The following is a 27,824-nucleotide window of genomic DNA, read 5'->3' on the forward strand; positions in this document are numbered from 1 at the left end:
CACGTCTGCCTGTGGCTGCATTTAGTCAGTGAGAGCAGTAATAGTGTGTGACTGAAGGTGAGGAAACAGCCTCAGGCCTTCATCTGCGTTTAGATGTCAGCCCTCCTTGGGTACAATGTCTCCGTAGCCTCCTTGGCCTTTCTTACATGAGCTCTCAACATGGTCACCAATGGATGGCCTGAGGGAAGGGCACAGACACACAACTGTTCACGCACACATGACACAAGACGGAGAAAGAGAGCAGTAAAGTTTTACTAATACACTATGAACTGTACAAACCACTGCTCGGCCCTCCTTGGCCTTGTATGACTGCCACTACAACAAAACGCATTGAGTTGCTGAGACTGTAGCTCGCAATGTTAACAGCAACAGCAGAGCGCAGCAGTCAGTTCTTCAGGTCTTATCCCAGTGCGCGTATCTCCTGTAAGTCAACATGGTCTGAATTTGTGGAAGCATGCTGTAGAGGTGTCTATTGATTACTGTACTTCTTGCATGAATGGTTGAGAAAGACACAATCTATCGACATGTTGTTGGATTTTGGAGTTGCCCAAGAATCACCTGTTATAAAACCATGGAATATCCATCAAATAAATGACCAGGGAGCGTTTACTGAGTGGAAACTGAGGACGATATTTGTAGTTTAAATGGAAGAAAGATATTCCTGTTGCGCTGTGTGCTGTTGTTTTATGTGATACTTTGTGCACAGACAGTTTTATTCCATGTCTTAATTGGAAGCTACTGTATTACCCATGAAATATGTGAAATAGGTATTAACAATTGTGTTAATAAAAAGCACCAAATGTTATTGACATGCAAGGACTCAAAAGGTTATTAAGGGGAATCCAGCAGAGAGGAATACAAAGGTTGTAGCAACTGCTATTTCCACTACATTATGAGCATATAAAATTCTCATTGCTTTTCTTTCCAATTGTCAGTGTATCAATTAGTGTCACATGTCTGCAGCCCTCTTCTCTAATGCGTGTAGCTGCCATGCTTGTCCAGTCATAATCTTGACACTTATACTCCACCTCTCAATCACTGATGAGCGGAGGTCAGGACAACATGAAAAGGAGAATAAAAACATCATCAGATGCTCTGAAATACAATTTGCTGACACGCACAAGTGCAAACATTTTTATTCTCCAGACTCGAACCCCCCGAAGAGCCTTTTTCTTACAGCTTTCCTGAGAGGCCAGGGCAATCAAGCACTCTACCTTGTTAGGAGGTGTTAATTGGAGTTAGTCAGACTCCTCACTTTGTCAAGGAGTCTGACAAGAGAATTAATTAGAATTTGAGTATGTAAATCAATTCAAATTGGGGTTCTTATGGGGGAGGATTTGAAGTATTTTCACTGAGGAAAAACAGGTGCTGAGAGCACGAGCCAAGAAGTCTCTGTGTGAATATTATGACTTCTCTTTTTGTGGATTTTATCTTCACTAATCCACTTTTGGAGAGGCCATAAATCTACAGTATAAATAGAGGTGTTGAGCTGTACATTGCCCTTAGTTGGATGGCTGATGGACCATTTTACATTTAGCCTGTTTTCATATTTTCTAAGTACACATGCCTCAAATTCAGTTGCATTAGGTAAATTATAAAATGTGTGAAAACACCATGGCAACAACAGACGGAATAGTAGGACTATGTGCTTTTGTGTGCTTGTCACCTAATTGGGTCTATGTTGTTAGTCGTGTCATGTAAGACATGTAAATCTCATATTTAAATCACACTTCGCTCACTTGAATTGTGAGCTGTGGTGTTACCTTGTAACACTTATCTGTAGCTTGAAAACGATTGCTCAGCTCTTTTGGTGCATAAACACCATGGGCGCCGAGAATTTCTGCTGCTTATTTACAGGAGCATGAAAACATGAAAAACTGAAAACAGAGATGAGCTTTCAGTCTATATGCCATCATCACTTTTCTTCTCTCTTTAAAAAAAATGACACTAAACATGCCGTATTAGTGGAGGAGGATGGTTGATTTAAAGCAGCCAAAGCTCATCAGATCTTAAATGTAATGTTCACTTCCCTACTCATATGCAGTTATACTCACATTGCTTAGGGAGACTAATAACACTTCTCCTTTTATTAAACTGAATAAATTATATTTTAATTTTACCCCACCCTGACTGAAAGCATCGTATTATACAACTACGGGTTAGATTTTATACTACTTGTTGGCATGTCAGCTTGTTGGCAGCAACCACTCGGGGGCCTCTATTTTAGAGGCCCAAATCCATGGCCTCAAGCCATAACAAGCCATAAAATACAGCAGGTTTACAATGTACCCGACTCATACCTCGACACATTCACTGCTTAACAAGACATGCACAGCTTTCATTTAGACTTCATTGCAATTTAAATGCACCAGAACCAAATTTTCCAGTTTTAATTTACAGGTGAACAAGATCGATTATCTTAAGAACTGCCACTTTCCTGTTAAAATAATATAAAGAAAACATACAGAGAAAGACATTTGGACAATGCTTTATGAAAAGCTGTTTTATTATCCATTTAATAACACCTCCATGAAGACAATTTGTACAAGATACATCACATTCTAAAGTGCACGAATACTGTACAACGAAAAATGACTTAAATACGCAGGAAAAAAAAAAACCAAAAGAAAAATATCACATTTGTGGAAAAAAAATTATAAATTGTAAAAATAAATGAAGAAAAAAGGGACATGCTTTTTCAAAAACAACAATTACTATGCATGTTTCTGCTCAGGTATGTGAGAGGGGCTGGCCTGGGAAAATAACCTTGTGCAGCTTGCTTGGGGGAACACTAAGCTTTGGCACCTTTAGAGAAAAGAGAAAAAAGACATTAACAAGGAATGGAGAGCACTCAATAATAAACAAAAGAATTATATATAGTTTCAATAAATACAGTCTTAGGGGCTTGTGTAGAATGCATAATAACCCATGCCTTTTGGGTTGTCCTTGTTGTACTCCTCCGTAGTCAAGTCCTCACACTTGATAGTTGGGGAGTTCTCTGTGCTTGAGCCCCCAGGAGACATCCTGCGCCTCTTGCAGACCATGGAGTACACACCAGAATCAGTAGAGTCCACCGATTTCAGTGAGTGGGATGTCTCGATCCAGGTTGAGGCTGCCGGTGCGCTCTCCTCAGGCAGCTTGTCTTTAGTGGCCCCCAGCTGGTCCTCAGGGAAAGCTGGGGGGCTTGGACGAGGGGACCATGGCAGACCCGTGGTCATCTTGCGCTGATAAGTGCTTCTGGTGCCCCAACCAGCAGCCATGGAGGCGAAGGCTGAGTCTGGGTAGTAACTGAGGGCGTGGGATGTCTGCAGGGACAGGGGCTTGATGCCATAGGACAGCAGGCTACTGGTGGAATAGTCATTGTCATACGACAGATCCAGCTTGTTGGAGCCTGGCTGCTGAACTGGGGGGACAAACCAGCGCTGGGCAGAGGCAGCGGCACTGGCGTCCTCAGTCTGCGGGGAGAGAAGGCTGTTGGTTTGGGGAACAGCCCGTTCCCCCGTGTAGAAGCGGTTCTGAGGCAGGTTGTTGACAAACTGGTCCTGAAAGAAAGGCTGCATGGCGTAGCGGGCCCCAGGCACAATTTGGGTGGAGCGAGGAGAATCTGTAGGGGATGGAGTCAGCCTGTCACTCTCTGGGGCTGTGTACATCCTGTTCGAGAGGCGAAGAACACACAAACAAAACAAAAAAGAAAAAATTCAGAGTCCAAGACATACATTGAACCACAGAAAAAAACAGATCAACCACAGTGCTTGAAGTGTAAAATACATACGAGTCATAATTGTCCCGGAAGCCTTTTGCAAATGGGTTGTGATCTATCTTCAGCTGTGTGATCTAAAAAAAAACCAAACAACAAACATTAGCTATAATCCTGTTTAAATAATGTACATAATCTGTATCTTAAAGCAATAATTGCTAAAAAGCAATAAAGAATCCATACATGCAATTAAAGATACTTTATTGTTCTGACTTGAAATAGCAAAATATATTTTTAATCAATCAAAAAAAAAACCCAAAAAACAGTATTGTAAATCTTACGTCTGTGTTCTGGTAAGCAGTGACGGCTATGAACTGGTTCTCGGGGAAGGTGAAGGTTTGAGTTCTGGCCTCGTTGCTCATGTCCTCCACTCCGTCTTCTGTCACCTCCACAATGTGCAGTCGCGGTTGGTATTTATGAAGCGACTGCAAGACTATCATCTGCAAAGGAGAAATGTGTGATAGTACAGCGTTGTGCATTTCAAAAACTAAAGCATCAGATGTATTTCTTTTTAATTCAATTAAAATTAGGGAAAACTCCAAAATATGATTTTTTTAAAAATGGCAAATCATTCATTTAGTGCCATTGTAATTACTTTTTATTTTTATTTTTTTTAAGATGAACTAAATAATTAAAACCACAACCAATATTAAAATTGCTGGTCAATGTGGCAAATACTGAATTAGAGCGTGTCAAAAATCAATATCTAACCTGTGTGTTGTTGTTGTTGGCCCCTTTATTGTTGGTCAGCTTCAACTTGCCAAAGGAGATTTCTTGCCTCATCCAGTGAGCACCAGTGTTTGGGGATTCAGGATGAACATACATTTTGTTTCCTAAAATTGAAATAATGTAGTCAGTGAAATGACAAACAGAAACCCTGTGTCTGTCCACACATATATAAAATTAGACGCTGCTTTTTGACATAAGTTTTTTTTTTTTATAACACCGCTTATTCTTCTGGTCAGTTTATTTCATGAATCAAACATTGTTATTTACATGAAAATACAATAAAACGTTCCTTTATTTTGGATGATATAAAAACACTTATTGATAGTATCTTAGAGAAGAGCTTATGATTTTTTTTTCCAGTTTAATATGATAAAATTCAAAGCTTAAATATTTCTAAAGAAAACTCTCCATAATTCTCTAAACATCAAACTATTAAATGAAGAATGAATCATTTTTCAATGTATTTAAATTTAGAACTCTTTATAATCGCAGACATTTAAAGGGCATATTTATATCAGCAATATCACAAAATGATCTGACACTTCAAATTAAAACTGGACCCAAGAGCCAAAGTTTTTTCAGTAAAACACTCAAAATCAAAACCTGTCAAAAAAAAAAAGAAGAAAAAAAAAGAAAAAAGAAAGAACTGTCTTTATTTTCAAAACAATTAAAACCATATTCGGTTTATCTTTACACCCAGATTTGTTCCTGATATCCTCAAGATGTTGAGGCTAAATGCAACATCTGCTGCATCATTTTCTAACAACGTTGCAGCAATTTCTTTTTCTGCATTTATGAAAACACAAAATACTAATTTTCCACAGTTAAAAACGTACATGTCAACTGTCCAACTCACCTTGCATATTATTGTCTGCTTTCCCACAAGTGACCCACTTTCCTCCCTGAAAGCGCCAGTGATTCGGGTCAGCCAAAACAACTTCTACAAAGACATTGTAATGGGCTGTGAGGTTGAGTCCAGTGATGTTGAAACTGAGGAATGGGAACATCCGTCTGGGGGAAAAAAAAAAGGCAAACAAGACTAATTAACAGCTGTGCTCATAAAGCAGGAAAAACCCTAAAACAAAACGCTGGCAGGGAAAGACTTCATGTGTTGCATTTGGCAGAATGAAATTAATTTTAAATATTGTCAGTGCCATTTTAAGCCAGTGTATTGCGTGAGAGTGTATTTACAAATTTGCCAGAAACGAAATCTTAAATTTAAAAAAAAAACAAACCAAACCGCATAAAAATGCGTAAAAGGAAGACATGGATGGTGTGCGTGCGTAAAAAGTGAAGAAAACTGAGCCCTGTCCTGAAACATAAGGGCCAAAGGGGCTAACAGGTGATAAAACAAAAACTATTTCATACTCTGTACATGCTCGTAGGGTTTTTAAAGAAGGCCTCCGGCTGCGCATCTGCTTACCTGCCCTGTTTGGTGATGATCATCTCGGTCTGGTGCCGGTGGAATTTCAGCCACAGAGGCCGGTTGCACAGATACACCTGCGCTCTGGCTCCGGCGGCAGACCCCGGCAGAGACATGGAGCCAATACCCGTCCCCGTGCCCGGATAGGAGGGGTACAAACACCCCGGACCCTGGCTGAACTGGTACCCTCCGCTGCTAAACTGGCTCCGGCCGGTGCACACGGACGAGGAGGAGAAGCCTGTGGGCGGCAGGACGGATCCGTAATGAAGTGAAGCTGGGTACCTGGAGCCGCTGGACCCTGTGTACACCGAGCCGGTCTGTCCTGCATAGGGAAAGAGGGAACACGGGCTTGCCATGTCGGTACTGGCCTGGGACGACGAGATGAAGTATCTGTCAGAGCCAAGTTCGTCTATGTTGTACCGCCGACCGCTCGTCAGCTCGTCCTCACCGAGCACCGGGGAGCCTTTCCTCCCATCGGGCCCGGTCTTAGGGAAAGTGTCCCCCTCACCCAGCATCCCGTTTCCCACCCCGCTCAGGTATTTCTTAGGAGCGCTGCTAGACTCTGATTCCGTCCGCTCGACTTCTTGATATTCAAGCTGCGATGATGGCCTCGGGCTGTTGTTGGCACTGTCCGACGAGGAAAGGTTGTAAAAGGTTTTGGGTAAATTGATGCTAGCGCTGGGAAGGATGTTCTCTAGCTGCATTGTTATTAGATCTTGCAATAAATAAGAAGAGTCCACAGAGTGAGTCTCGGTCAAAAGAGGCGACACGGCCACCGGCGCCCTGGTCGCTTCTGTCTCTGCGCGCCTCCCTCCCTGACGAATGATGGAAGGAGGTGAAGCCTTCTCCTCGCTTGAGGATTTTCAGATCAGATTATGGGCTGGACGTGGGATGTTCAGCGGCTCTTATAAGATGTAGTTCTCCACACACCCAACTTGACTGTCAGCGTGAGGGGAGGAGCTTTTTGGAGAAGCGGGCAGGGGCACCAGTCCTGCAGCCCGTGGTTTAATTCAATTACAGAGAGTCTGGTAGAAATTACACCGAGAGAAACTTTGTGCTTATTATTATTTTTTTTAATTCTCATATCCCAGGCCTAGACATCGCTCCACACGGGCAAAAACAAACAAACAAAACCCCCCCCCCCCCAACATCGGTTTACGATCAATTAAAAAGTGCAAACTATCTTCGATTTGTTGTAGACTCTAAATGAAGGATAAAGCAGGAACGACCGGCAGGATTTCTTCACATTTTTACCCCAAAGAGACCAAACAGCCGTGCTCTTTCACTGTCGCCGGTCCTGGACCCCCCACCCCCTTTAAATCGCGCAGGCACAGTCACCTCTAAACTTTCATCTTCGGCTTCAAGTCCCCTCGTCCAACACAGCAGCAAAATACACGTTCACATCGGCATCATTGCTTTCACTCACTCACCCCAGAGGACTTACCCTCGATTAACAGCAAACACCGAGACCCCCTCCCCACCTCCCTTCAAACAACCCAACACGTTAAAAAAAAAAAAAAAAAAAAGAAAGAAAATCACATGTGCACCTTATTTCCTATAATTGGTCTCCGCCGCCTCTTCCATTTCCAGGGTCTCAGTCTTGGCTCTAATAAAAGAAGCGACTGTTAAAACTGACTGAGAGGATAGGCCTATACCTTATCTGAATTTAAAAAAAAAAAAAAAAAAAAAGAAAATCTCTTTTTTTAAAAAAATTGAATTGTTATTTTGTTTTGTCTCTGCTTAAAAATAAAGTGGAGTGAGGTCAGTGGACTTTTATTCCAGACAATCTTCTTCTCCCTTTTTCTCCGGCTGTGTGAGAAATACATTATGCTTTAATTCTTATCTGGAAATTAAAAAGATATACGTTAATTGTCGGTGTTTGTTCTTTTTCTTTTTTTCTTTTTTTTTTTCTTCAGACATCCCTTTAAATTATTCTTATTTTTCCCCCCAACACAAATTCACTCTTCATCAATGATTGTAGGATAGGTGACTTTAAAAGCAGCCTATGGAATAACGGGAAACATTCGGACAAATTAGATTGGATTTCTCTGATTAAATTCACATAGGATGAAAACATCAAATTAAACTGGGGCTCTGAATATTTTCAGTGCAGTTTCATATTGACGGGATACTGGGTGACGTTTCTGAAAGCGGACGAAAAAAGTTCTTTCTTTTCTACATTTGAGATGAAAAGGGCTTCGAAAGGAGTGAGCTGCCGTGATTAACTGGTGGTAGGGGATGCCCAAACGGAGAGCAAGGATTCATTACAACACTAACACTGCAGAGGTCTGCAAGCATGTGGAGGCAGGATGGAAATAAAGACTAAAGGAAAATCATCACAGTTCAAGGAGTAAATGAAGAAAAATAATAGATGTCTACTGAATAGCCTATAAATTAATTTCGAATTGCAATGAGTCACACACACACACACACACACACACACACACATAGAAAAGGCGAGTGGTACAGATCGAAAGCTCCCGAAACCAGAACTAATCAAAGAAACATGTCGCACAGCAAACGTCGTAGATCCTGTAGCCAGGCTTCATGGTGAGGGGATGAGTGAGCGGCGACGCGGTGACAGCGCTCTCTAGTGACTGATCAGGATCTGTGGCTCACTCCTTCAGATGGACGTAAGTTAACAGTGTAAAAGAGCCTCACTCTTTCCACTTGTATCCCACTTTACATCATCTTCAACTGCAGTGAGCTCAGCTTGTGTCTGTGCTTGCATCTGTGTGCATGTGCGTGTGCGTGTGTGTGTCTCTCTGCCGGTGTGTGGGCAGTGTGTGCATGTGTGAGTCTTAAAGTAAGCTGGAGGGGGGAGCGAGTGAGGGGTGAGATGAATTTGGGGAAAATGGGGATACAAATCTGTGAAAAGCTGAGGGAGGATCTCGGCTGGAGGCAGATTGGCTCCTGTCATAAATGGGACAGTAAAGCTGGCAATTGGGCCATCAGGGGACCAGAGCTACATGCATACAGCACACAGCCTGTCAATCAAGACTGAGACCCTTCCCACTTTACTGCGCCCAGACTAAACACCAAGCATATGAGATGAAGCATTTTTTTCATTTGATTTGAAGTCGGCTCCATTATTTACTTTGACCTGTCTCTCAACAGAGAATCTCACTTATCTGCAGCATAACCAAATCCTGATTTTCACCAATCGCCTCTTTTTTTTTTCTCTGCTCTTTGAAACAAATGCAAGAATTCCTCAGGGAAACTTGTAGAAATGATGCCGCTTGGAGCAGCTTTTGGGTTTTGTGAAATAGGGTTACTCGAAGCCATTAATTCCATTTTAGCTCCGTTCATCGTGAATGCCTATTTTTCTATGAATCCCGAAGGAGTTGAGTGAACACGACTGAATGCAAAAGTTACAAGCAGTGAAAATATGAATTATGAGGCTCATCATGGACCTGTGGCACTGATCAAGAATTGAACATAATATACTTTCATGTCTCCTCTCTCTCTCTCTCTGTCTCTCTCTCTCTCTCTCTCTGTCTCTCTCTCTCTCTTTCTCGCCTGCTGCCAGTCACACACACAAACACACAGCAGAGGTGATGCTATCTTGACTCACTGTTGCTACAGGCTGCCACTCTATGGTTAGAGGGTAAATCTATATATAGTTCAAAGGAAACTGAATTTGTATTAGAACAAAAGTCAAGCATGTCACACCTGAGCTGTCGGCGCCTCATTAGTACAATGCTGCCGTATGGATTCTCTTATATAATGGGCCCTTGCATGATCAGCAACTGATGAAACAATGTTAAGGGGAATATTGTTATTCAGGAGAATTTGGCTCTCATGCCACCTGCACCGCTGCAGCCACTGGGATTCTTTACAATCTGTCATTAAGACACGTGAAATTTCCTTTGCATGAATTATTTCGCAGCTGCTCCTGTACTTTACAGCTTTGTTTCACAGATGATCCCAGTAAAACAACCTGAATGTTATTGTTTTAATGGCCATGGTCTGAAGAATGTTGGTTTTCCAAAGTGACCCCAAGACTCAGAAGCCATTTTAAAGCTAGAAAACAAAATAAATGTGATTTACAGGCCACCTATAAATAAACTAATTCCAAATGAGGTGAATGTTTAGGTCCGATTCATAAAGGAGCTCCCACTTGTGACCTGTCAGCATGTTTCTTGACCACCTATAAAAGCCCAAGTGTGTCTGAGATGACCCTCTTTGGCCCCGGGCCAGGGCCCGCGCGACAGGGGGAAGGGAAGTCTTACCATATTGTTGTCAGAGTAGATCATCAACAGAGCACATGAAAGGAATACATTCCAGGTTTTATGGGCCAAGGTGGCTGCTGAAGCCTTTGCTCCGGAGTGAATTCATGTACCCCATTGCAAGGATTAATAACGCAGGTCTCATTAGAGATCCTCGCCACTGAGACCCCTGGAGGGAGGGTTGCTGGGAAAAGAACCGAGTGCAATGTGCACCATGCCAGCGCTGCGCTCCTCCGCAAATCATCATCCTCAAGAACATTTTTATTGGAAAGAATTTATTTCACAAGTTTATCAAAGATGTCCCCCAGTATATTTTCCAGTGTGTGGGGATTGCTAACATTTAATCAAAGCAGTAGTCTTTACACAAGGAAAGCTTATGTTACAGACATGCTGCTGTCTTCAAAGATACGAAGGTGACAGCTTTCATGAATTTCCATTTGGGGTACATATTGCTCTCATCAATTACTTTCTCTTTTTCTTATTTCCTTGTCTCCACCATTTTCTTCATGATTTAAACTGCACAAGGTTTTCCCTCCAGATTAGACAAGACGCATTTGTATAAAATGAGAGTTTCACATTTTTGCCTTGTGTTCTCTTTACCTACTCAAAGAACATTAAAATATGTAAAGTATATCCATGTTTGATGTCATGTGGGTTATTCCAGATGTCATTCCAGCAGAGCAAATTATCATGAAATGAGAATCTTCCCCATCTGCAGCCAGTCAGTGAGTGAGACCCGCGGGAATTCTCTGTCTATATGCAGCACATTTGAATTCCTCCAAATACATTAAAATACGCCAGATTGCATAAAGCCATCAGATGCTACTTTGCGTCATATCAACAGATAAGTCTCAACGTCAGCATGTTGCTGCATGCATGCATGTATGTGTTTTGTTTTTTTTTATGTCTGGCCTGTGGAAGGAGCAGTGGATTATTGCAGAAATGTATCTGGGGATATTTGAGCCCTATACTGTGGTGATGTGCAGGTTTTCGGGGGGCAATGATAATCCACTGTGTTAAGACAATTCTTAGAAAAATAAGGTGTACTGGCTGCATTCAGGGAAATAGGATTGAAGCTGCACTCACTGTATTTGATTCCCCAATGCATGATAACATGATTTTTGGATTACTGCATTACAGAAAGTGTCACCCAGGGCCTGTGGGAAAAGCAGCAGGTACACAGTATGGAAGCAGGGCCAGTTTCACATGCTCTTCTTATCACATTTTTATCCTCTTTCGCAAATAAAGAAACGACAGTAGTGAAGCAACCAACAAACTGTTTTATCTCCTAGTAATGTTTTCCAGATGTTGAAAAAACATAGGATAAATCACTGTTAAATCTTTCATATTTGGAGTACAGGCTGCCGAAGAAATCGCCTGCAGTTAACTACTGATTTTTTTTTTTTTAATTGAGTAAGCAGATCACTGAACTGATTTTGACACATCCGCGTTCACTCAGTGTGTCGTCATGAGCAGAACACGAAGCCGACGACACCAAAAGTGGATGGTAGTCTGATGGCCCGAGTCTCACCCTCATCCCCATTTTAGCATCAACCTTTGTTGACCCACTTCTCCCAGCCCATCCTCCTGAAACACCAGAGGAATTGACATGAGGGACCGAGGCAAAATAGCAGGTGCTAAAAGTTTGACAGCGTAGACTGGATATATGTGTTCCCTGGAACGTGAGGTGTAAGGGAGGGTGGCGGAGCTGTATCGACTCACCATCAAGCCTCCAAGATAACACGCCCTCTCTAACAGGCATACTCTCTTGGCCGAGGAGAGTTGGGGTGAGCCGGGGTGGGGTGGGGAAGGGAGGGGGAGACGGTCCCACGCTTGAGCTCGTCAACCAACCAGCCACGGCCACCAAGACACAGCAACCCAACCCAGCTCACCCCTGGTTCTCCGTCCTTTCCCATAGCACTATTACTGCCAAACAAGCTGGGCTTTTATCACATTGCTAACCCTGACTCAGAAACTGCATTTCAGAAGGACCCTTTATTTTTTTCTACACTTGCCTTTTTTTTTTCTTTTTTTTTTTTTTTTTTGGACAGGGAACACAAACAGATTTACACCACAGGAGTATTCTGCTGCTGCTCCTGCCTCAATGTGGTTAAATCAGTGAGTCAGAAGTGAGAATGTAGAGTTTTAACACTTCTCTCTCCTGGTATGAAAGCTTCTAGAGCGACACAGAGGAAAGCCCTAACTGACTTACTGTCTACCAACCAGAGGCATATGCTAGCGGGAGGGAGGTTATGTAGACATGATTAATGGTTTAAGGTTGACCCCCCGGTGAAACAGGGATGTTGCCTTGGCATCTTCAGTTGCCTCTTGGGAGTAGAGACTACATTCACAGTGCTAGAAGGCCCTCAGATGCCCCTTTCAGTCAAACAAAAAAATATCACTGCAGCCCCCCTTAAGGCCTCATTTATCTGACTACTGGACACATTTAAGTCAATATTATTATTGCTTTTTATTGTTTTGTGCCATTATATATTGAAGTAGTTGATAAAATGCCAAATTATTCACTGAAAAGGCTCCTATTTTTGCTCTGGAGAAATGCATCCAGCAGCCATTAGATATAATTAGAGACCACAGAATGCTTTTGTATTAAAACATTTGCAGCAATTTGGCAGCTGTATAATTTAGATGTACTGGGTCATGCCATGCACATACATGGAAACACACACACGTGCACACACATGCGCACACACAATCATATACACTCGGCGGCGTGTATGCACACACGCTCATATATGCCCACACAGAGGGACCTCAGTGCAGCGGACACCTTCAATATTGAACCCAGACCTAGGCCTGGTCTCTGTATTTACATGTAAATGGTCTACAACAATCTGCGGCCCCTTTCGTCTGCTCCGTCCCTCCAGCCGTCTGGGCCTGGGGAAGAGAGCTGCTAGTCAGATGGGGGGGACCACATCAGATGGGCTCCCATGGTAATGGAGCCAAACGCTTCAAAGGGAGAGGGAAGAGGCTGCCTGCCTGGCAGCCACTGAAACAGCAGGGACTCCCACATAGCATGGAAGTGGTCCATGGTTTGGTCTCCTTCTCTGACTGGAGAGCAGGGGAGAGATGGAAAGGACTGAGCAAAAGGCCTTTCTGTCTGAAGATGAAGACCACAGCTGACATCCCTTAAGGGGAAGCCCACTTGTGTGTGGTTTACAAATAAACAAGGTGGGACTATTTAGTCAGGCCTCCACGAAGAGGGCCGAGAACCTGGTCTCCTCCTTGTGGGTAGAGGTGTTATATTTGACAAGTGTATATGTGGATGTGGAGGGGTGGGTGTCAATGATAAGAAATTACGAACAGCAGTGAGTGTGCATGTCCAAGTCACATGGTGGAGGGAAGGAGCCTGTCTGTATTTGTTCCTTATGATCGTCTGTCAAGTGTTTGTGTGTCCTTCTGTGCTGGCGGGTCAGATTCGGTGGAGGTCTAGACACATGGATGAAACATTCTGTCTGACGGGGGGGGGGGGGGTGCGCTTGTTTCGAGGTTCATCTGATTGTTGTGGACCTTGATAGAACAAACCAGCCGAGACCAATACCCAGTGTTAATGGTCCAGACTTCATCTCAAAAATCTGGTGTATGTTGGGCGATTGAAGCCACTGGAGCATTCAGACTTTTAGCTCTCACATTTGTTTACACACATGATATGAAATGAATTGTTTTAGAGCATCTGGAGGAGTCAAAATCAATTTTAAATAATTAAAAGCAAGGTTATTTACCTGGTATGCAAATGTTTCTTTAGCTTTAGAGATGTTAATGGGCAGATTGAGCTGTTTCCCCCCTGCTCCTACTTTTTGCGCTAAGCTAAGCTAACCAGACGCTTGCTCCAGCTACCTACTTACCCTACAGTTGTGAGAGTAGTATCAATTTTCTCTTCTCAAGTAAAATTCTCAAAATATTGGCCTACTCCTTTGAGTTAGGGTTAGGGCATTTTTGCTTGGTGACACCCAAACAGTAACTGTCCCTCACAGCTCTGATGGGGGCACCAAGGGGATCCCCAATGATGACCAACCTTCAGTTCAAAAGCTCATTTGGCAGAGGACACACCAGGCTTATACCTTCCACCCCTGGTGGAAGAATGTTCCCCACCTCCTCACCAGCACAACGAGCGATCACACCTTTAGCGCAAAGGCAGACAAAAGGGGAGCCCCAGGCTGATGTGGTCGTCATAATGTGTGTGTGTGTGTGTGTGTGTGTGTGTGTGTGTGCATGTGGGTCTCTATGTGTTTCTACTGTGTGCCTATGTGTGTATGTGAATAGCTGTGTGGGGGACAATGCAACACGCTAAATGAATGTGGGAGGTGTGAAGACAGCGGATCTGCTGTAGTCAAAATGAACAAAGAAGAAAACTGCTTTTGCTTTGTTTTCACATCTTGTGAAATTGCAATTAATTATGTTCATTGTTAGTCTTTTCGGTTCTGCTATTTCCCTATAGTTGTCAGTTGTTAGTTGTCAGGGGCTCTCCATGGAGCCCCCAAACCCATGTGTTTTCAATCTCAGTTACACGACCATGCATTGAGACCTGGTGTCCACAGCTGTTTTTAATGATACACGTATAAGCCTAAACACAACACAATAATGTCAAAGTCAAGTGATTTCTTGCACCTTACAGAACATACGGGGAGGGGGGGGTGGGGGGGGGCGAATCAGTGTAAAACCCATGAAAATTTCAACATTTTTCATTTTGCTTTTGAAGGGATTCATGTAGGTGTTGGGGACAAGACCATGGTTTATGTCACCTGTGTGGTTGTTGGTGCTTGGTTGTGACTCACCCAGAGATGCAGAGGATGTGAGTGGGTGGTCTCACGCCACCGTAAAGCTATTTTCTCTTTCACTTTATCGACTGACTGTCACTGAATCTGATTCAAATTCACTTAAAGGGAATTGAATTTTAAAGTTGGAATTGTAATATCAGTAGATTATTCCTGCAGCAGTGTGTTTCAGACATGTTTCAGATTATAAGTGTAAATGTTCCACATTGTGAGTAAGGCTACTTTGCTGCTACTAGAGCATGAGGGGGCAAGGGAGTAACATGGAGCCTTGATGTCACACAGTATGGATACATTTGTTTTGTATGGAGAGCTACATTGATATCCACACCTCTGTCACACTGAGAATGACGCCTTTCTGACGTGATCTTGATTGCAAGTGGTTTTTCAGTTTTATATAACATAGTTTAATACCATAAACACTGAGAGAAAAGGCAAAGAATCAAAGATACTTTCCATAATTTAATCAACATTTCTTCATTGCCAAAGCTCCAAAGGCCTTTTTCACAACAGACATTTTGACTTGTCAGCGCAGGTGTTACTAATAACACGAACAATGGCTTGGTTCTATTCAAGTTTCCCAAGAAGCCATGACAATATGACAGCGAGCCAACACGCGCAACACAAAATCTCTGAAACCGATGCAGCTAAATGATATTCAGCCATCATTACTTTGAGTATTTATTTAAACTTTTCCTATTGTGACATGTCAAAATATCCACTGTGGAAAAAGGCCTGTAGACAAACTCCAGCACTTGAGTTACTGTTGGCATCTGACAGCAATATTTTTATTTTGTCATGTTAGTCTTTGATGCAGCTCCTCTGATGCAGCGATAATATGGTTCATCCAATCCAGACCGTGTGGTAGTGCAGCTTCCTTGCTGAGCTACAGCAGGCATACAAACACATCACCTGTCAGTCACCTTTAAGTTTGTGGCAGGTGATATGACTTCTGCGTTGGTCGGTGGTTAGCTGGTTGCAGTGAAGGAGAAAGCACTGATTGAAAACCTGTTTGCTTTATCTAGTGTTGGTGCCCTGCTGAACCATCCTGGCACAAAAAGTTTTAAGTAGAGTTTTCTGTAGCTACAGTGTATCTGACCGTAAGGGGATGAGGGTGAATCAGGAGAAAGAGAGTGACGCTATAGGTCACACCTTGGCCATCAGCACTTCTCAGTTTTTAATATTGTGGCTTCTTTTTTAATCTGGGTCAATCTGGATAAATAAGATCAGGTACATAGTTTGGTTAAGACCATCCCACTTTGCATTGAACCCAGTTTTGTATTGGGTTCAATACAAAGGAAAGGAAACTCTGCATGCATGTGGGCTAGCTTAGCCATGACTCCCACTGCAGGATGAAATGTGTGTGTGTGCATGTGCACTGTATGTGTGTGACACTGCAGCCTGCTGGCCTTCCTCCCTGCCGAGGCCAGAAGGCACGCTCCCCCAGTCCTGCCAGCCTCCCCACAGTCTGGGGCCACTGATGTCAGAATGGCAGGAGCTTGTAGGCGGCTGCTATTAGTGAGTCCTCTTCACGCCGGATTCTGGAGTTCCATCAGCTGGTTGTGTAACTTCTTTCACGTGTGACGGGGAGTGGGATGAGTATCTGTGGTGTGTGTGTCTGTGTGTGTGTGTTAAGGAGGGGTGTGAAGAGTTAGGGGCTAACTTTGGGCTCAGAGCACAGCAGTATGACTGGACCTTCAGCCACAGTGATGACGTGATATGGAGCTAAAATCAATCAGTAAGCGTTAGCGATGTCCGGGTTATATTTTTACTCCAATTAGCATTTCGAAATAAAACACAGAATTAATTTTGATAAGTACACCTCTGAACAGCTGTCCTCCCCACTTCTGTGTTTATGGTTCAGTCCTGCCTCCTGTACAGAGCAGCAGCAGGGGCGAACCATCACATTTGGTGCCCAGCGTGGGGGCGGTTGGTGAGCTGTCGAGCTCCAACTATCCCATGGAGCTTTTCTTCTGTCTTTTCAGTACAATTTTGACTAACCTCATTTGCATCTGCTAATTAGATCCTGTTAGCATAATTCATACACATGACACCCTTTTGAAGCTAATGAATAGATACATCTCCAGACAACTCACAAAGAGCATTTAATGAGACTCAAGTTACTCAAGAATGCCTGTGACTGTGAAGAACAAAGTTCAGGAATAAAATCAGATGCATTTCGTTTTGTACCTCAAAGTCAGGTGGGGTTTAGATGTTAAAACTTGATAATTCAGTAAGATGTGCTACAGAATAGGTTCAAAGATCTGCTGTAAAGAGGGTTATATACATATTCAATGCTGCTTGCACACTTAATGATAATGTGTTTTCTTTTCACACTGAATAAAAAGTTTTAATAAATTTTCCATCTATTTGTAATAATATGAAAGGACAGTACAGATGGTAGGACAGAGATCAGAACTGTGATTCTGAAATCTACATCCATCCGTCTCTATTTAGATAAGCTATATGCAAAACATTAAACGATGAATATTCATCAGGAGACATGGTAAATATGATTCATCTTATACAGCTGGGTATTATTCACAGAGGCAGTGTGTAGAATAGAGCAGAGCCTTCCTGCCAGGTTGTCAAAACAGGAAAAAAAAAAAAAAAAAAGAAAAAAAACTCACCATGTACTTACATATTTGAGCTGCTGATCTCTCCATTATCAGGATGTATTCCTGATGAGAGTTCACAGCTTGGTCCCCTTTAGAGTTGAGTCACCACAGGAGGTAAGTCTACTGCTTAACACGTAGTACTCCGGGCTATTTATTTTCAACTTCTCTGCTAAGATCTAATTTAGTTGAATTACGGTCGGGCTTACGACTCAAGTTCCTTGCCTTTTTTTTTTTTTATAAAATGTTGCATTTCTTTTTAAAAATACTCAAGTGTAAGAACTGCTCCCTTATGAACAGAATTAGGGACGTCTGCTGTACAGACCCACTGTTGCCACGCATGTATGTGTACCCGAGACTTGAGGCTATGATTTAGAGGAATAAGAATGATAATATTAAATGAAATGGAGGCATAAATTGGCACTCATATTTATGAAATGCAGATAGAATAGATTTAAGTTACATCCATATTCATTAAAAAAGAAAAATATTTTTGTGGTCCGACACTGCATGTGTATGAGATATGTAAAGGATTATGAGAGTAAACCAGTGTATTATGTTTGGTAATAAATTATGGTAAAGCTTAAAAGCAATTACACACTAAGTATTGTTAATTTTATATTTATGGCATAAACTGTGCTGCATCAGAAAGAAACTTGTGGGTGTCTAGTTATCAAAGTAAAGTGAATGTTGTTATGAAGAGGGTTCATGATTAAAGCATCAATAGAGACTGGTTTAACATCTGTTCTCCAAAATGTCATATCAGTGCCCTTTGACGCCTCTGGGTGTGACGTGTCTCTTTGCACTACATTTGAGTTCTGTTAGGGTGAAACAAGTAACTCGGCACGTCACTTTCTCTGATCCTGATCAAAGGTGATCTAACGAAAACCGTACTGGCAGATTTGTGGCTGATATTGAAGTTGTTTTGAAACTAAACTTAAGCTGCCTTTAGTTCGCACCCTTTATGTGTGCTGATATATTTTCTTTTATTTCATGTTCATCATTCTATATTTGGATGGTGGGTAAACTGAAAGTATTCCACTGGGTTACTTTTAATTGAGAGTAATTTAGTAAAGTATGAATTTCTCTATTAGTATTTCTGTTAGTATTTAGGGCAAGAGACAGAAAAAGTAACCCATAAGTTGAAGACAAACTTTCTCCTTTGACATCTTGAAATATCATTTGTGTCTCATGAATACAAAAAAAACCAAAAAAAAAAAAAAAACAACAACAAATTTTAATTTGAACTTTAAAATATTCATTCCTCATTTAAGCGCTTACTTTGATTGGTACAAATTTCCACATTTAGAGGCTGCAGCGTGGAGTGTTGGAGTTCTGCTGTCATTCTGGTGTGGAGCTCCACCTGGCCGATTGAGTGAGGACCCAGCGGGGAGCCTTGAATCATCTCAGCTGAGGCCTCATGGCTTGGCCTGGCTGGAGCCCTCATGATGTGATACTGTAGTGAGCCAGGCCTGAGTGTGTTAGTGCGGGAGTGTGGGTGCGCTTGTCTGTGTGGCTGTGTTTTTGTGAGTCTGTGCGTGCATGGATTTTGTCTGTGTGAGTCTGTATTTGTCTATACTTGTGTATGCACAGTGATGTGTATACTTATGTACAACACGTGCGCGATCGTGTGTGTGTGTGTGTGTCTGTGCAGTTGAACAAGTGTATGAGCACTCAAGTGTGTGTGTGTGTGTGTGTGTGTGTGTGTGTGTGTGTGTGTGTTTGCTCCCGTCTGCTCCCTCCAACCGGTTGATCTTTCACATTTCGCACGGGCAGGAGGGACAGGAGGCTGCCAGGCTGCACCCGGAGCCTGGGTACAGTACGGTTAGCAATGCCCGGCATTCATTAGCACCTCCCAAGCTGTCTGCACTTTTACCAAACGCTCTAGCTAGCTAACATGCACTGGCTCCCTGCTCCCTGCTCTCGTCACCCCAGTAAAGGCCTTCACCATGCGTTGGCTCCACTCTGCCACAGCTGAGGCCTCCAGTCTTGGCTTGGGCCATTTCAACTTTGTTACAGTTCAGCACAGTGACACAATGGGAAGCCAGGCAGCTTTGACAGAGTTCACAGAACTTTAGAGAGGAGGATGTAAATTCAGCTTGTGTTCTTTTACACTGACTTAGTTGAGTCTCTGTTTCATCCAACTTTAAAGGGGGCACTTGGCAGAGAATATAGCCTACAGTACCAAACACTTGGTAATGATACGGATATGGATATGCCATATATGATAACGTACGTGTTCTCTAATTAGGGTGCAGAGGTGGAATCAATTCTCACCCACCAACGCAAAGGCCCGGGTTAAAATCCCACTAGTCGTACTTCTGGCTACGAAGAACACAAGTGGTGGGAAACCGGTGAGGGATCACGTCCTTGTCGCTGTTCCATTTCCTGTTATAACTTGTTATCGAAAACCATGAAGTGAAGGAAACCACAACAATCTGCATATTCTCTCATAGTAGCATGAAAACACCTTCAACATGTATTTATGTATGTGTGACCAGAAGAGGAGGCCTCTTATACACACACACACACACGCACACATAGTTGGCACTCTGCTTGGTGGGTCACTTGGTTTTTTACACTTTACATGATCATACGACTTAATGACAGCTCTCAGGGAAGGAGAGAAAGAGCAGGAGGGAGGGAGCTGAAAACCCATGCTTTAAGACTGAAGCTGTGAATCTGCGGCAGGCAACATTACACAAGGTGTGTCTCACTTTATCACTCATATCACTTCCATAACTCCCCTCTCTCTATTATCCCTTCTCTCTCCTGTGTCATATGTTCTCTCTCTCCTCCTTCCCTTTGCATTTGATCCTCTCTCATCCCCTCACAAGCTCAACAGGCTGGGAATACCTCTGAGAGCTGCGACCAGGGTGCAAAGAACACAGCAGGAGTGGTCTTGGCGCTTCCCCAGCCGCACTCCATTGAAGCTTGAATATACTCCTTCTGAAGTGTTTCTGAAAACCCCTTCGAACCAAACTTCTAAAACTCTTTCATGGTTCCTGAAAGGTGTAGACACGTAGAAAAGATGTCATAGACGTGAATGAAATACTCCAACATGTGTGTGTGTTTTTTTTAGCATTACTGTCAAAGAAGAAATAACATAATCCTCTTTTAAACAGGAAATGGCTAAATTCATTAGCAGAAAGATACACGATTGCTCAAACACTCTACCTGTCACGCTATCTGTGTAACTCTGCTGACTTTCTTATGACTATTGCTACAGATTAGCATTTACAAGTATCTAAAATTATTGAAGGACATGCATGTATGACCAGTTTGATTGTCATAACATAATCAGTGACACCAGCAACCATCAAAAGCTGGCTTCAAAACCTTTCATATCCGAAGCACACAAGAGTAATGGATCTTGTATAATAGACACTTTCACTGCAACACAGACTCCTCTCCTCTCCTCCCCTCTCCATCTCACCCGAGGTCGCCTCTATCTTGAAATCAGGAGAATTTATGAGAGCATCTTTCTTTACAAAAATTATTACGGAGGGATTTGTAGAGAGTTGAAATATTTTTTGAACTCAGTTTATTTATCTTTTCAGTGAAAGTGGAAGCGACTGTAAGTACAGATAATCATGGAGCCACTTGATTTGTTATTTCTGTCAGTGTAGGTACAAAAAGGCTATGGCGCTGCATATGTTTCACTCTGCGGGTCTCACTGTTGTTTTCATGCAGACAGATGTCAGACTGTGTCGGTTTCATCTGGTTTGCTTGGAAGAAGCCACAGGGCGGTTTGTGGAAGGACTTTGGAAATAGATTTTTATATAATAATTACAGCTGTGAGGGGCCTTTTAGGTGATGATGGTTCTGTGAAGTACTTGACAGTGAGACTGTCTTATGATCAGTGGGGGTATGGAATAATTCTTTAAGGATTTTTAGTGTGCATTTATTGAGCTGTGTAGTTTGAATGGAGGACGCATTTCACTTTAATTTTTTTTCTCACTCACTTGAACGTATGGAAATTATTCTGTTTTATTAACGGGTGCGGTCATTTTCTTTAGTGCTAACAAGGTTCATCTGAGTCTAACATCTAACAACCCACCAGCATTAAAAAAAAGCTATGAAACGAGACAGTTAAAATGACTCGGAGTTATCCGATCAATGTTTGCTCAACCGTACCCCTTGTAATTCACTCTCACTACTAGTTGTCAGTCTCATTTGCTCTAGCGGCAGACAGGGCACCATAATGCGAGCCTGCAGGCTACAGTAAATGCTGGGGTTTTTTAAAGAGTACAGTAATACGGACCGATGGTTTGTGCCACGGTTTCATGGTGCTCGTTTAAGACACACCATGTTCAGTCTGTTCTTCCTTGAGCAAATCCATCTGTTACCCGGATTCACTGTAGCATGCTACACGCCCTGACAAACACTCCTGAAATGTAGTTTCAGGCTAATCATCTCAATGGAAGACAACCCGAGAAAAGCTGCTCCGCCACATCCTGCAGTGGGAGGGGGCTAATGACATGCGATAGGGAATGTATTTAACTACTGAGCCACGTCATTCTCAATACACTCATGATAGAATGATAGATGGGGAGGGAGCAGAGAATCTGAAAACTAATTAACACTTAAGTGCATGACAAGGCTGTCATGTCTGCTATGTTGAGGAGTCTAAAAATTCAGTTCTGTATACTTTGTTTCCTAATTTGTATTTTCTTTCACTTCTGTATTGCATATGATGACTGAATTATTTTGATTTATTTGCAGCTGAACGATTGTAAACATTATTGTACTTGAAAAAAAATCACAAATTTGTTTTGTACATTTCATTTCATGTTTTCCGCCTATGGGGCAAAAAAAAAAACAAAACAAAACAGAGAAAGCGATGCTTGTCACAAACATGAGAAGCGAGTGAGACAAAACAGTTTTTTTGGATCTGCAAACATCCGCAGTGGCAAAGCTGCAAAAAGGCCACCGCTGACTGGAACTAATTTTAGGTGATGCCATGCGCACAGGACAACCTGCTGGGCCCAAAATGGGCCTTCGCCATGCCATGACAAACAAGCAAGTGGGCGAAAAGAGAAAGGGAAAATTGATAAATGCAGCAGCCCACGCCAGTTTTCTTTTCCAAGTGAACAATACCATCATTGTTCAGCAGGGGCTCTGGCACGGCTTACACGGTAGCGGTTGATTGTTTTGTAAAATCAACAACTTAGAAAATAGATTTATGAGATTTCTGGCTCCAGTTTCCAATGTGGGTAGACTACATACATCTTTATAACAATGTCACCTTACCACGCGAGCAGGATGCAAATTACGGTTTCAACATAAAAAATAAAAGTGACAATTATTTGCGTAAAGGTTATATGTTTTCATTTTTATATATAAAACAAAGCTGTGAAGGCCTAAACACTTTATAGCTCAGGATGGGCCTTCAGCAGTCTGTGTGTGTACATCTGCATCAAGTCAGCTCTCTTTCTCTTCCAGCTCACTATGAGCTGTTTGGGCAGATGCTAAATGCGAACAGAGTACCCCATCCCGGCTCCCCGGATCCACCCCTCACTCCACATTCAGCACATTGGCCTTTGTCTGCTTTAATTGAGCCCCCCACTCCATTTAATGGCCTGTTTAATACTTATTGAAACAGAGCTAGTGCTGGAGGTTAAATACATCTTAATGCACTGCGTTAATCCTTTCATTAAAAGAAATGTAAGGCTGGTTGAAAGCTGCAAGATTGCCACCATTAATTAGGGGGTCTCTCTGCCCCATCGTGCTGCTCGGCCAAGCCGTGTGACACCACTTTAAATGGTGGGAGAGGGCTGCAGAAAAAGAGGCCGCCGGCCGTATAAACTGCTAATACAACTGGCAGAAATGGATCAAAAAGGAGCCAGGGTTTTATTTAGCGAAGCATCAAAAGGAACCCTGGTTGTTCAAGCTTCAGTGAACTATGTGTTTTTTGATTAAAAAAAAAATAGGAAAGGTCCATGTAAGTGCTTAAAATGTTTTTAAAGGCACCCATTTTTATACCACACTTGGTATACATCAGTATTTCATTCTGTCCTTGACTGAAAATAATAACCTGATCCTTAGCTTAAATGATGTCATCCTTTCCCGCATTTATCTTTCAGTTTTTGTCATGCATAAAATCATTTCACCTTAAAATTACCCTGGTTTACACTTGTGTTACATTCTCTACCTTGAGACTCATTAATGCAAATGCTAGTCATAGGAATTTACCAGCTAGGATCATTTGTTTGTTTTTCACAGGGTGGAGAGTTGGCACAGCAGCATTTTGATCCCCGCGCTGCTGTTCCTGACTCCTGTACAGAATGGCCCTCTCTCCATTGCGAGGCGGGCAGGGCCTGCGTAGTCTTGTCTGGGCTCCAAGCCATGCTCTACGGGTGAGGGCGTGTGGTCACAACACTCCTACATCCCGTACTACCCCCCCGACAAACACCACCCCCACCCCCACCCCATCGCATTCACCCAAATCCAAACCCGAGCTCCTTCAAGCTCCCATCCTCTTCCCCTTCCACCGTGCTCCAGACTGACTGAGTTTTCGCTGTTCCTCCGCTTACTTTACTTGTTTTTATTTCAGGAGGTGAGAGCTTGCAGGGTCATGCAAGGCGAGAAAAAAGGGAAGACCTGCTTTAGCCTCACAGCTTTACCACCACCAAAAAAAAAAAAAAGTTTCAGACTGTGTCAGATACACCACATGCAGCCTCTTAAGCTCTGGAACAATTCTTAACCTGCAACTTCTCCTCCTCCAGCGGCGATGATGGCACTATCACAGGAGAAGTCGGAGGCCGCTGAGGACAAGCCCTCTCTGAAGTCAGATAAGCAGATTGCAGTCATCTTGAACACTGCTCTACCACCACCCCCCGACAACCATACCCCCCCCCCCCCCACCACCACCACCACCACCACCCCTCCCCCAACCCACCCACGTCCCCCGCCCTGCTGCTGCACCCTGCTTTAATTTCCCGACACTTTGAAAGCTTTTCTCACTGTATATTTTATCACTTTTTCTTAAGACTTGTGCTCAGCTACGCCTCAGCTCCTTTTAAAATACAGAGCCAAAAAAACAAGACAACTCGCTTCTTGGATTCTCTCTCTCTCTCTCTCTCTCTCTCTCTCTCTCATGCTCTACCTCATCCCATTGTGAACAGGCTTATTGGAAAGAGCGCACTTAACAGAAGAATTTCACACTGTATTAGAAAAATGCATCTTTTCACACCTGTAAATATCTTGTCTAATCTGCTTGGTAACCATCCCCTCTGAGGGAGGGCCACATGCTGTACAGCAGAGGGGCCATGGTGGAATTTGCTTCCATTGCCAGGACAAGAAACCGAATGAGATTACAATGTAATAATGTCACATAGTAATCCTGTAAATTATAGAAAGGAAATTTTGGATAAGCATATATGAAAGCTGTGTTGCTGTTTCTTTGTCATCTAATTGTGTGCTTGAGTATATTCATTCATCCTTTGCTAAAAAAGAAAAGCTGAATAAATAGCAGCAAACACCGTCTATTAATTCCTAACATGCGGTCGGTTAATATTATGTGATTGAAGTGTGACAAAAAGTTGTGAGGTTTATTTATTTTTTTTTGTTGCTGTTGTGATGGAGCTGGTAGATCTGTGGGCGTGTAATCGCACGGAGGTAGAGACACTCAGAGAGAGACACACATTACATCTCGACGTGCCAACAAGTTCAGGAGTGAAATCCTGTGGATGCGAGCACATGTAAAGTCATCATAACATTGGAACAAGGTTATCTGAGAAATGGCAGTTTATGCGGCAGTTTATGTTTTACCTTCATGAATAGAAAATATGCTGACTGATTGGGATGATTCTGCACATGCGCAATTGTACACACATACACACACATGTGCGAGCGTGTACATTTGCATGCATGAACACCCTGACACGCCCCCATTCAAAACACACTCTATATACCCTTGAAATTAATACAAATATCACACTTTCCATTTGTTTTTTTTTTTGTTTGTTTTACCAGCATCAGATTCATTTTTTTTCTCAGGATTGTTGGTGAGTGCAAACCCTCTGTTTTGTCAGATCACACAAGCCCTGACATGCAGCTATTGATCCTTGGTCCAATCAATCCACCAATTGACATGCTGTTTATGAACAGGTGTAATTTCAAGTGGACAAGTGTCAGCATGCCCCTTACAGAACACTCAAGCTCCACTGCTCCCTCTTCGTTACTTCCTATGGCTCTCAGATATCACTAATTGCCTATAGACTACACACCCCTTCCACCTTGCCCCCGGCCAGAGCAGGGCCAGTGTGGCGGTCGGTGGACCTTGGGAGAGTGGTCTCGTCTGGGGCCCCCTCACTAACACTCAGTCCAATGTGTTAATAGATCCAATGCCATCTTATTTTCGCACTTCTGTGAGACGGCAAGGGGCGGCCAGGCGGGATCGGCAGTCTGCCGCGCTGAAAGAGCTGGAACAAGTGGGGGAGGAGGAGGAGTGGGAGGAGTGGATGGAAGGAGGGGGCAGTGGTGGGTTCACAGCACTCCACTGAGGAGGTCAACAAGAAGGCAGGGGGCACAAGTTCAACTGTGCAACACAGAATGATGGGAGGGATCAGGAAGGGAGGGGTACTGTATGAATGAATGCAACAAAGTGTGGATGGAGGGATGGATGGAAGGGTCTGCATCTATATAATAAGGCATATGGAAATATATCATTTCAAATGCTAAAAACAACTATGGTGATGCTCTCTTCACCATGACTGCAGTTATTCCTTAAAGGCAACCAAATGTTTATTATTATAACCATGTAGAAGAAGTAATTTGAATCTAAACCATAATTAAGTAGTTTTTGTGCCTAAACCTAACAAAACCTTAACCATGTAAGCTAAAGGTTGTGAGGGTTTTGGAGGGCACAGACAAAGAATGTTATCCTGATGATAGCAGCATCAGATCAGAAAACACTTAGCAAAGGCATAAACTGAAGTAGGGCGATGTTCTTATATTGTAACTATGTAACTTTGGATTAGTTTTTTTTTTTTACTCATCACTTTTGTCAAAAGCGACCTACAAGTGAAGGACATTACTAAAGCTTCAGTGTAACCTTGGTATAAGTACTAAGTACCACATCTAGGCTATCTAGTAGCTTGTGAGTAGCTTGTTCCACTCTTGGGGAAAAAAACAGATGAGAACAGTCTGGACTGCGATTGGCTTGGATGGCAATGCCAGGCGACATTCCTTGGAGGAACGCAGTGGCTGAGGATCATAAGGCTGTATGATTGAGTTCAAGTAGATGGATGCAGACCCAGAAGTTACTCTGAAGAAAGGCATTAGTGACTTGAATTAGATTTGGGTGGCCACGGGAAGCCAGTGTAGGTCGATGTGTAGCAGAGTGACATGTGCCGGATGTAACTTCACTATAACGTAAACATAGAGGTGACACAATAGTAAATACTGCTATGAGTCAGTCATACTGATTTAACAGCCACATTGTTTCTTAAAAATTATCCACCCAGTTCAGCGTGAGGACTCGTTGGGAGAAGATCACAGATCACTTTACAAAATAGTATATTAGAAAATTTCAGGAGGCATAGTAAACATTACAGAGGCTCTGAAACATAACACGATGTTGTAATGTAAGATGCACAATGTTTAACATACTGTATGTTTACAGCTTTAGATTGTTTCACCTCAAAATCAAAACCAAAAGCTCCCAACTATGTTGAATCATAAAGATACCTGGAAAAATCCACCAGAGATGAGGCGAAGATACAAATTTCTCATTAGCCTAATAGACCAAAAATGAAACCACAGTGGGTGCTGGGTGAGGGGCACAACATGCAGTTTGAGTGGTTGGAACAACTGTGGTTTTTTTGCTCTTACTATGCTGCCACTATCAGCATACCGTTGGCTTATCCGCCTTCACTTCAAAAAACCACAACTGTAATGAACAAGTTTAAGCTGGTTCTCATCAAAAAGTGTTCTGGAAAATAAAAGGTTACCAACTTCTTGAGAGAAAATAACACAGAAAATATAAACACATCAAATCAAAATGCACTGAACAATGATAACATATTTAGGCTATATGGTATCAGTGTATCCCAGTGTTGATTTTTACTTTAAGGTTCTAACATCTCAAGAGGCCTCTTACTGCGAGAAGCAACAGTCACACCTTTTTCCCAGATTATTAATTTTGTTCACAGATGAGTGAGTCAAATGCAGAAAACAAGTGACTATTAACAGGTAAAAAAATATTTGTTTTTGATGAGAAAAAAAACATCTTCTCGTCTTCTCAAGAATTGTCGCATCGCTGCAGGACTGAGCGGT

The 27,824-nt window shown here is 42.6% G+C and overlaps 1 protein-coding gene and 1 long non-coding RNA gene across 6 annotated transcripts in view; one reads left to right on the plus strand and one right to left on the minus strand.

Annotated features, from left to right (window-relative positions):
- LOC139633640 (uncharacterized) overlaps positions 1-24,394 on the plus strand; it is a 29,292-nt gene extending 4,898 nt beyond the window's left edge. Inside the window, exons 3-4 of one of the 2 annotated variants that reach the window (XR_011693795.1) lie at positions 23,769-23,902; positions 24,272-24,394. This is a non-coding gene — a long non-coding RNA (uncharacterized lncRNA). Of the gene's footprint in view, positions 1-23,768; positions 23,903-24,099 lie in introns of both variants that reach the window. The other variant, XR_011693794.1, reaches the window with a different exon arrangement.
- eomesa (eomesodermin homolog a) lies at positions 2,488-7,389 on the minus strand. 4 transcript variants are annotated; one of them, XM_071499433.1, is made up of 7 exons: positions 5,910-7,229; positions 5,343-5,497; positions 4,469-4,590; positions 4,039-4,197; positions 3,773-3,834; positions 2,933-3,651; positions 2,488-2,805 (listed from the first exon to the last, which is right to left on the minus strand). In XM_071499433.1, the coding sequence occupies exons 1-7, from the start codon at positions 6,611-6,613 to the stop codon at positions 2,792-2,794; spliced, it is 1,935 nt and encodes a 644-aa protein (XP_071355534.1). In that variant the 5' UTR covers positions 6,614-7,229; the 3' UTR covers positions 2,488-2,791. The 4 variants fall into 4 exon arrangements, with proteins under 4 accessions (XP_071355534.1, XP_071355537.1, XP_071355535.1 ...); XM_071499436.1 differs by lacking the exon at positions 2,488-2,805 and adding an exon at positions 7,354-7,389 and having other exon boundaries at positions 2,883-3,651; positions 5,910-6,231; XM_071499434.1 differs by lacking the exon at positions 2,488-2,805 and adding an exon at positions 7,248-7,375 and having other exon boundaries at positions 2,883-3,651; positions 5,910-6,231.
- Positions 24,395-27,824: the final 3,430 nt, after the last annotated feature.

The sequence above is a fragment of the Trachinotus anak genome, unplaced genomic scaffold (genome assembly GCF_046630095.1).
Source record: "Trachinotus anak isolate AG129_WGS33_773 ecotype Australia unplaced genomic scaffold, CSIRO_AGI_Tana_v1 ptg000016l, whole genome shotgun sequence".
NCBI lineage: Eukaryota > Metazoa > Chordata > Actinopteri > Carangiformes > Carangidae > Trachinotus > Trachinotus anak.

What these genes read in the sequence shown, in the direction of transcription:
- eomesa (XM_071499432.1), bottom strand. Translation starts at nt 6,613, where the DNA reads ATGCAGCTAGAGAACATCCTTCCCAGCGCTAGCATCAATTTACCCAAA. An exon ending in AGCAGACAATAATATGCAAG is followed by an intron (nt 4,591 to 5,342) that starts GTGAGTTGGACA and finishes TTTCAATTTTAG; the next exon opens with GAAACAAAATGTATGTTCAT. An exon ending in TTCCGGGACAATTATGACTC is followed by an intron (nt 3,652 to 3,772) that starts GTATGTATTTTA and finishes CCTCTCGAACAG; the next exon opens with GATGTACACAGCCCCAGAGA.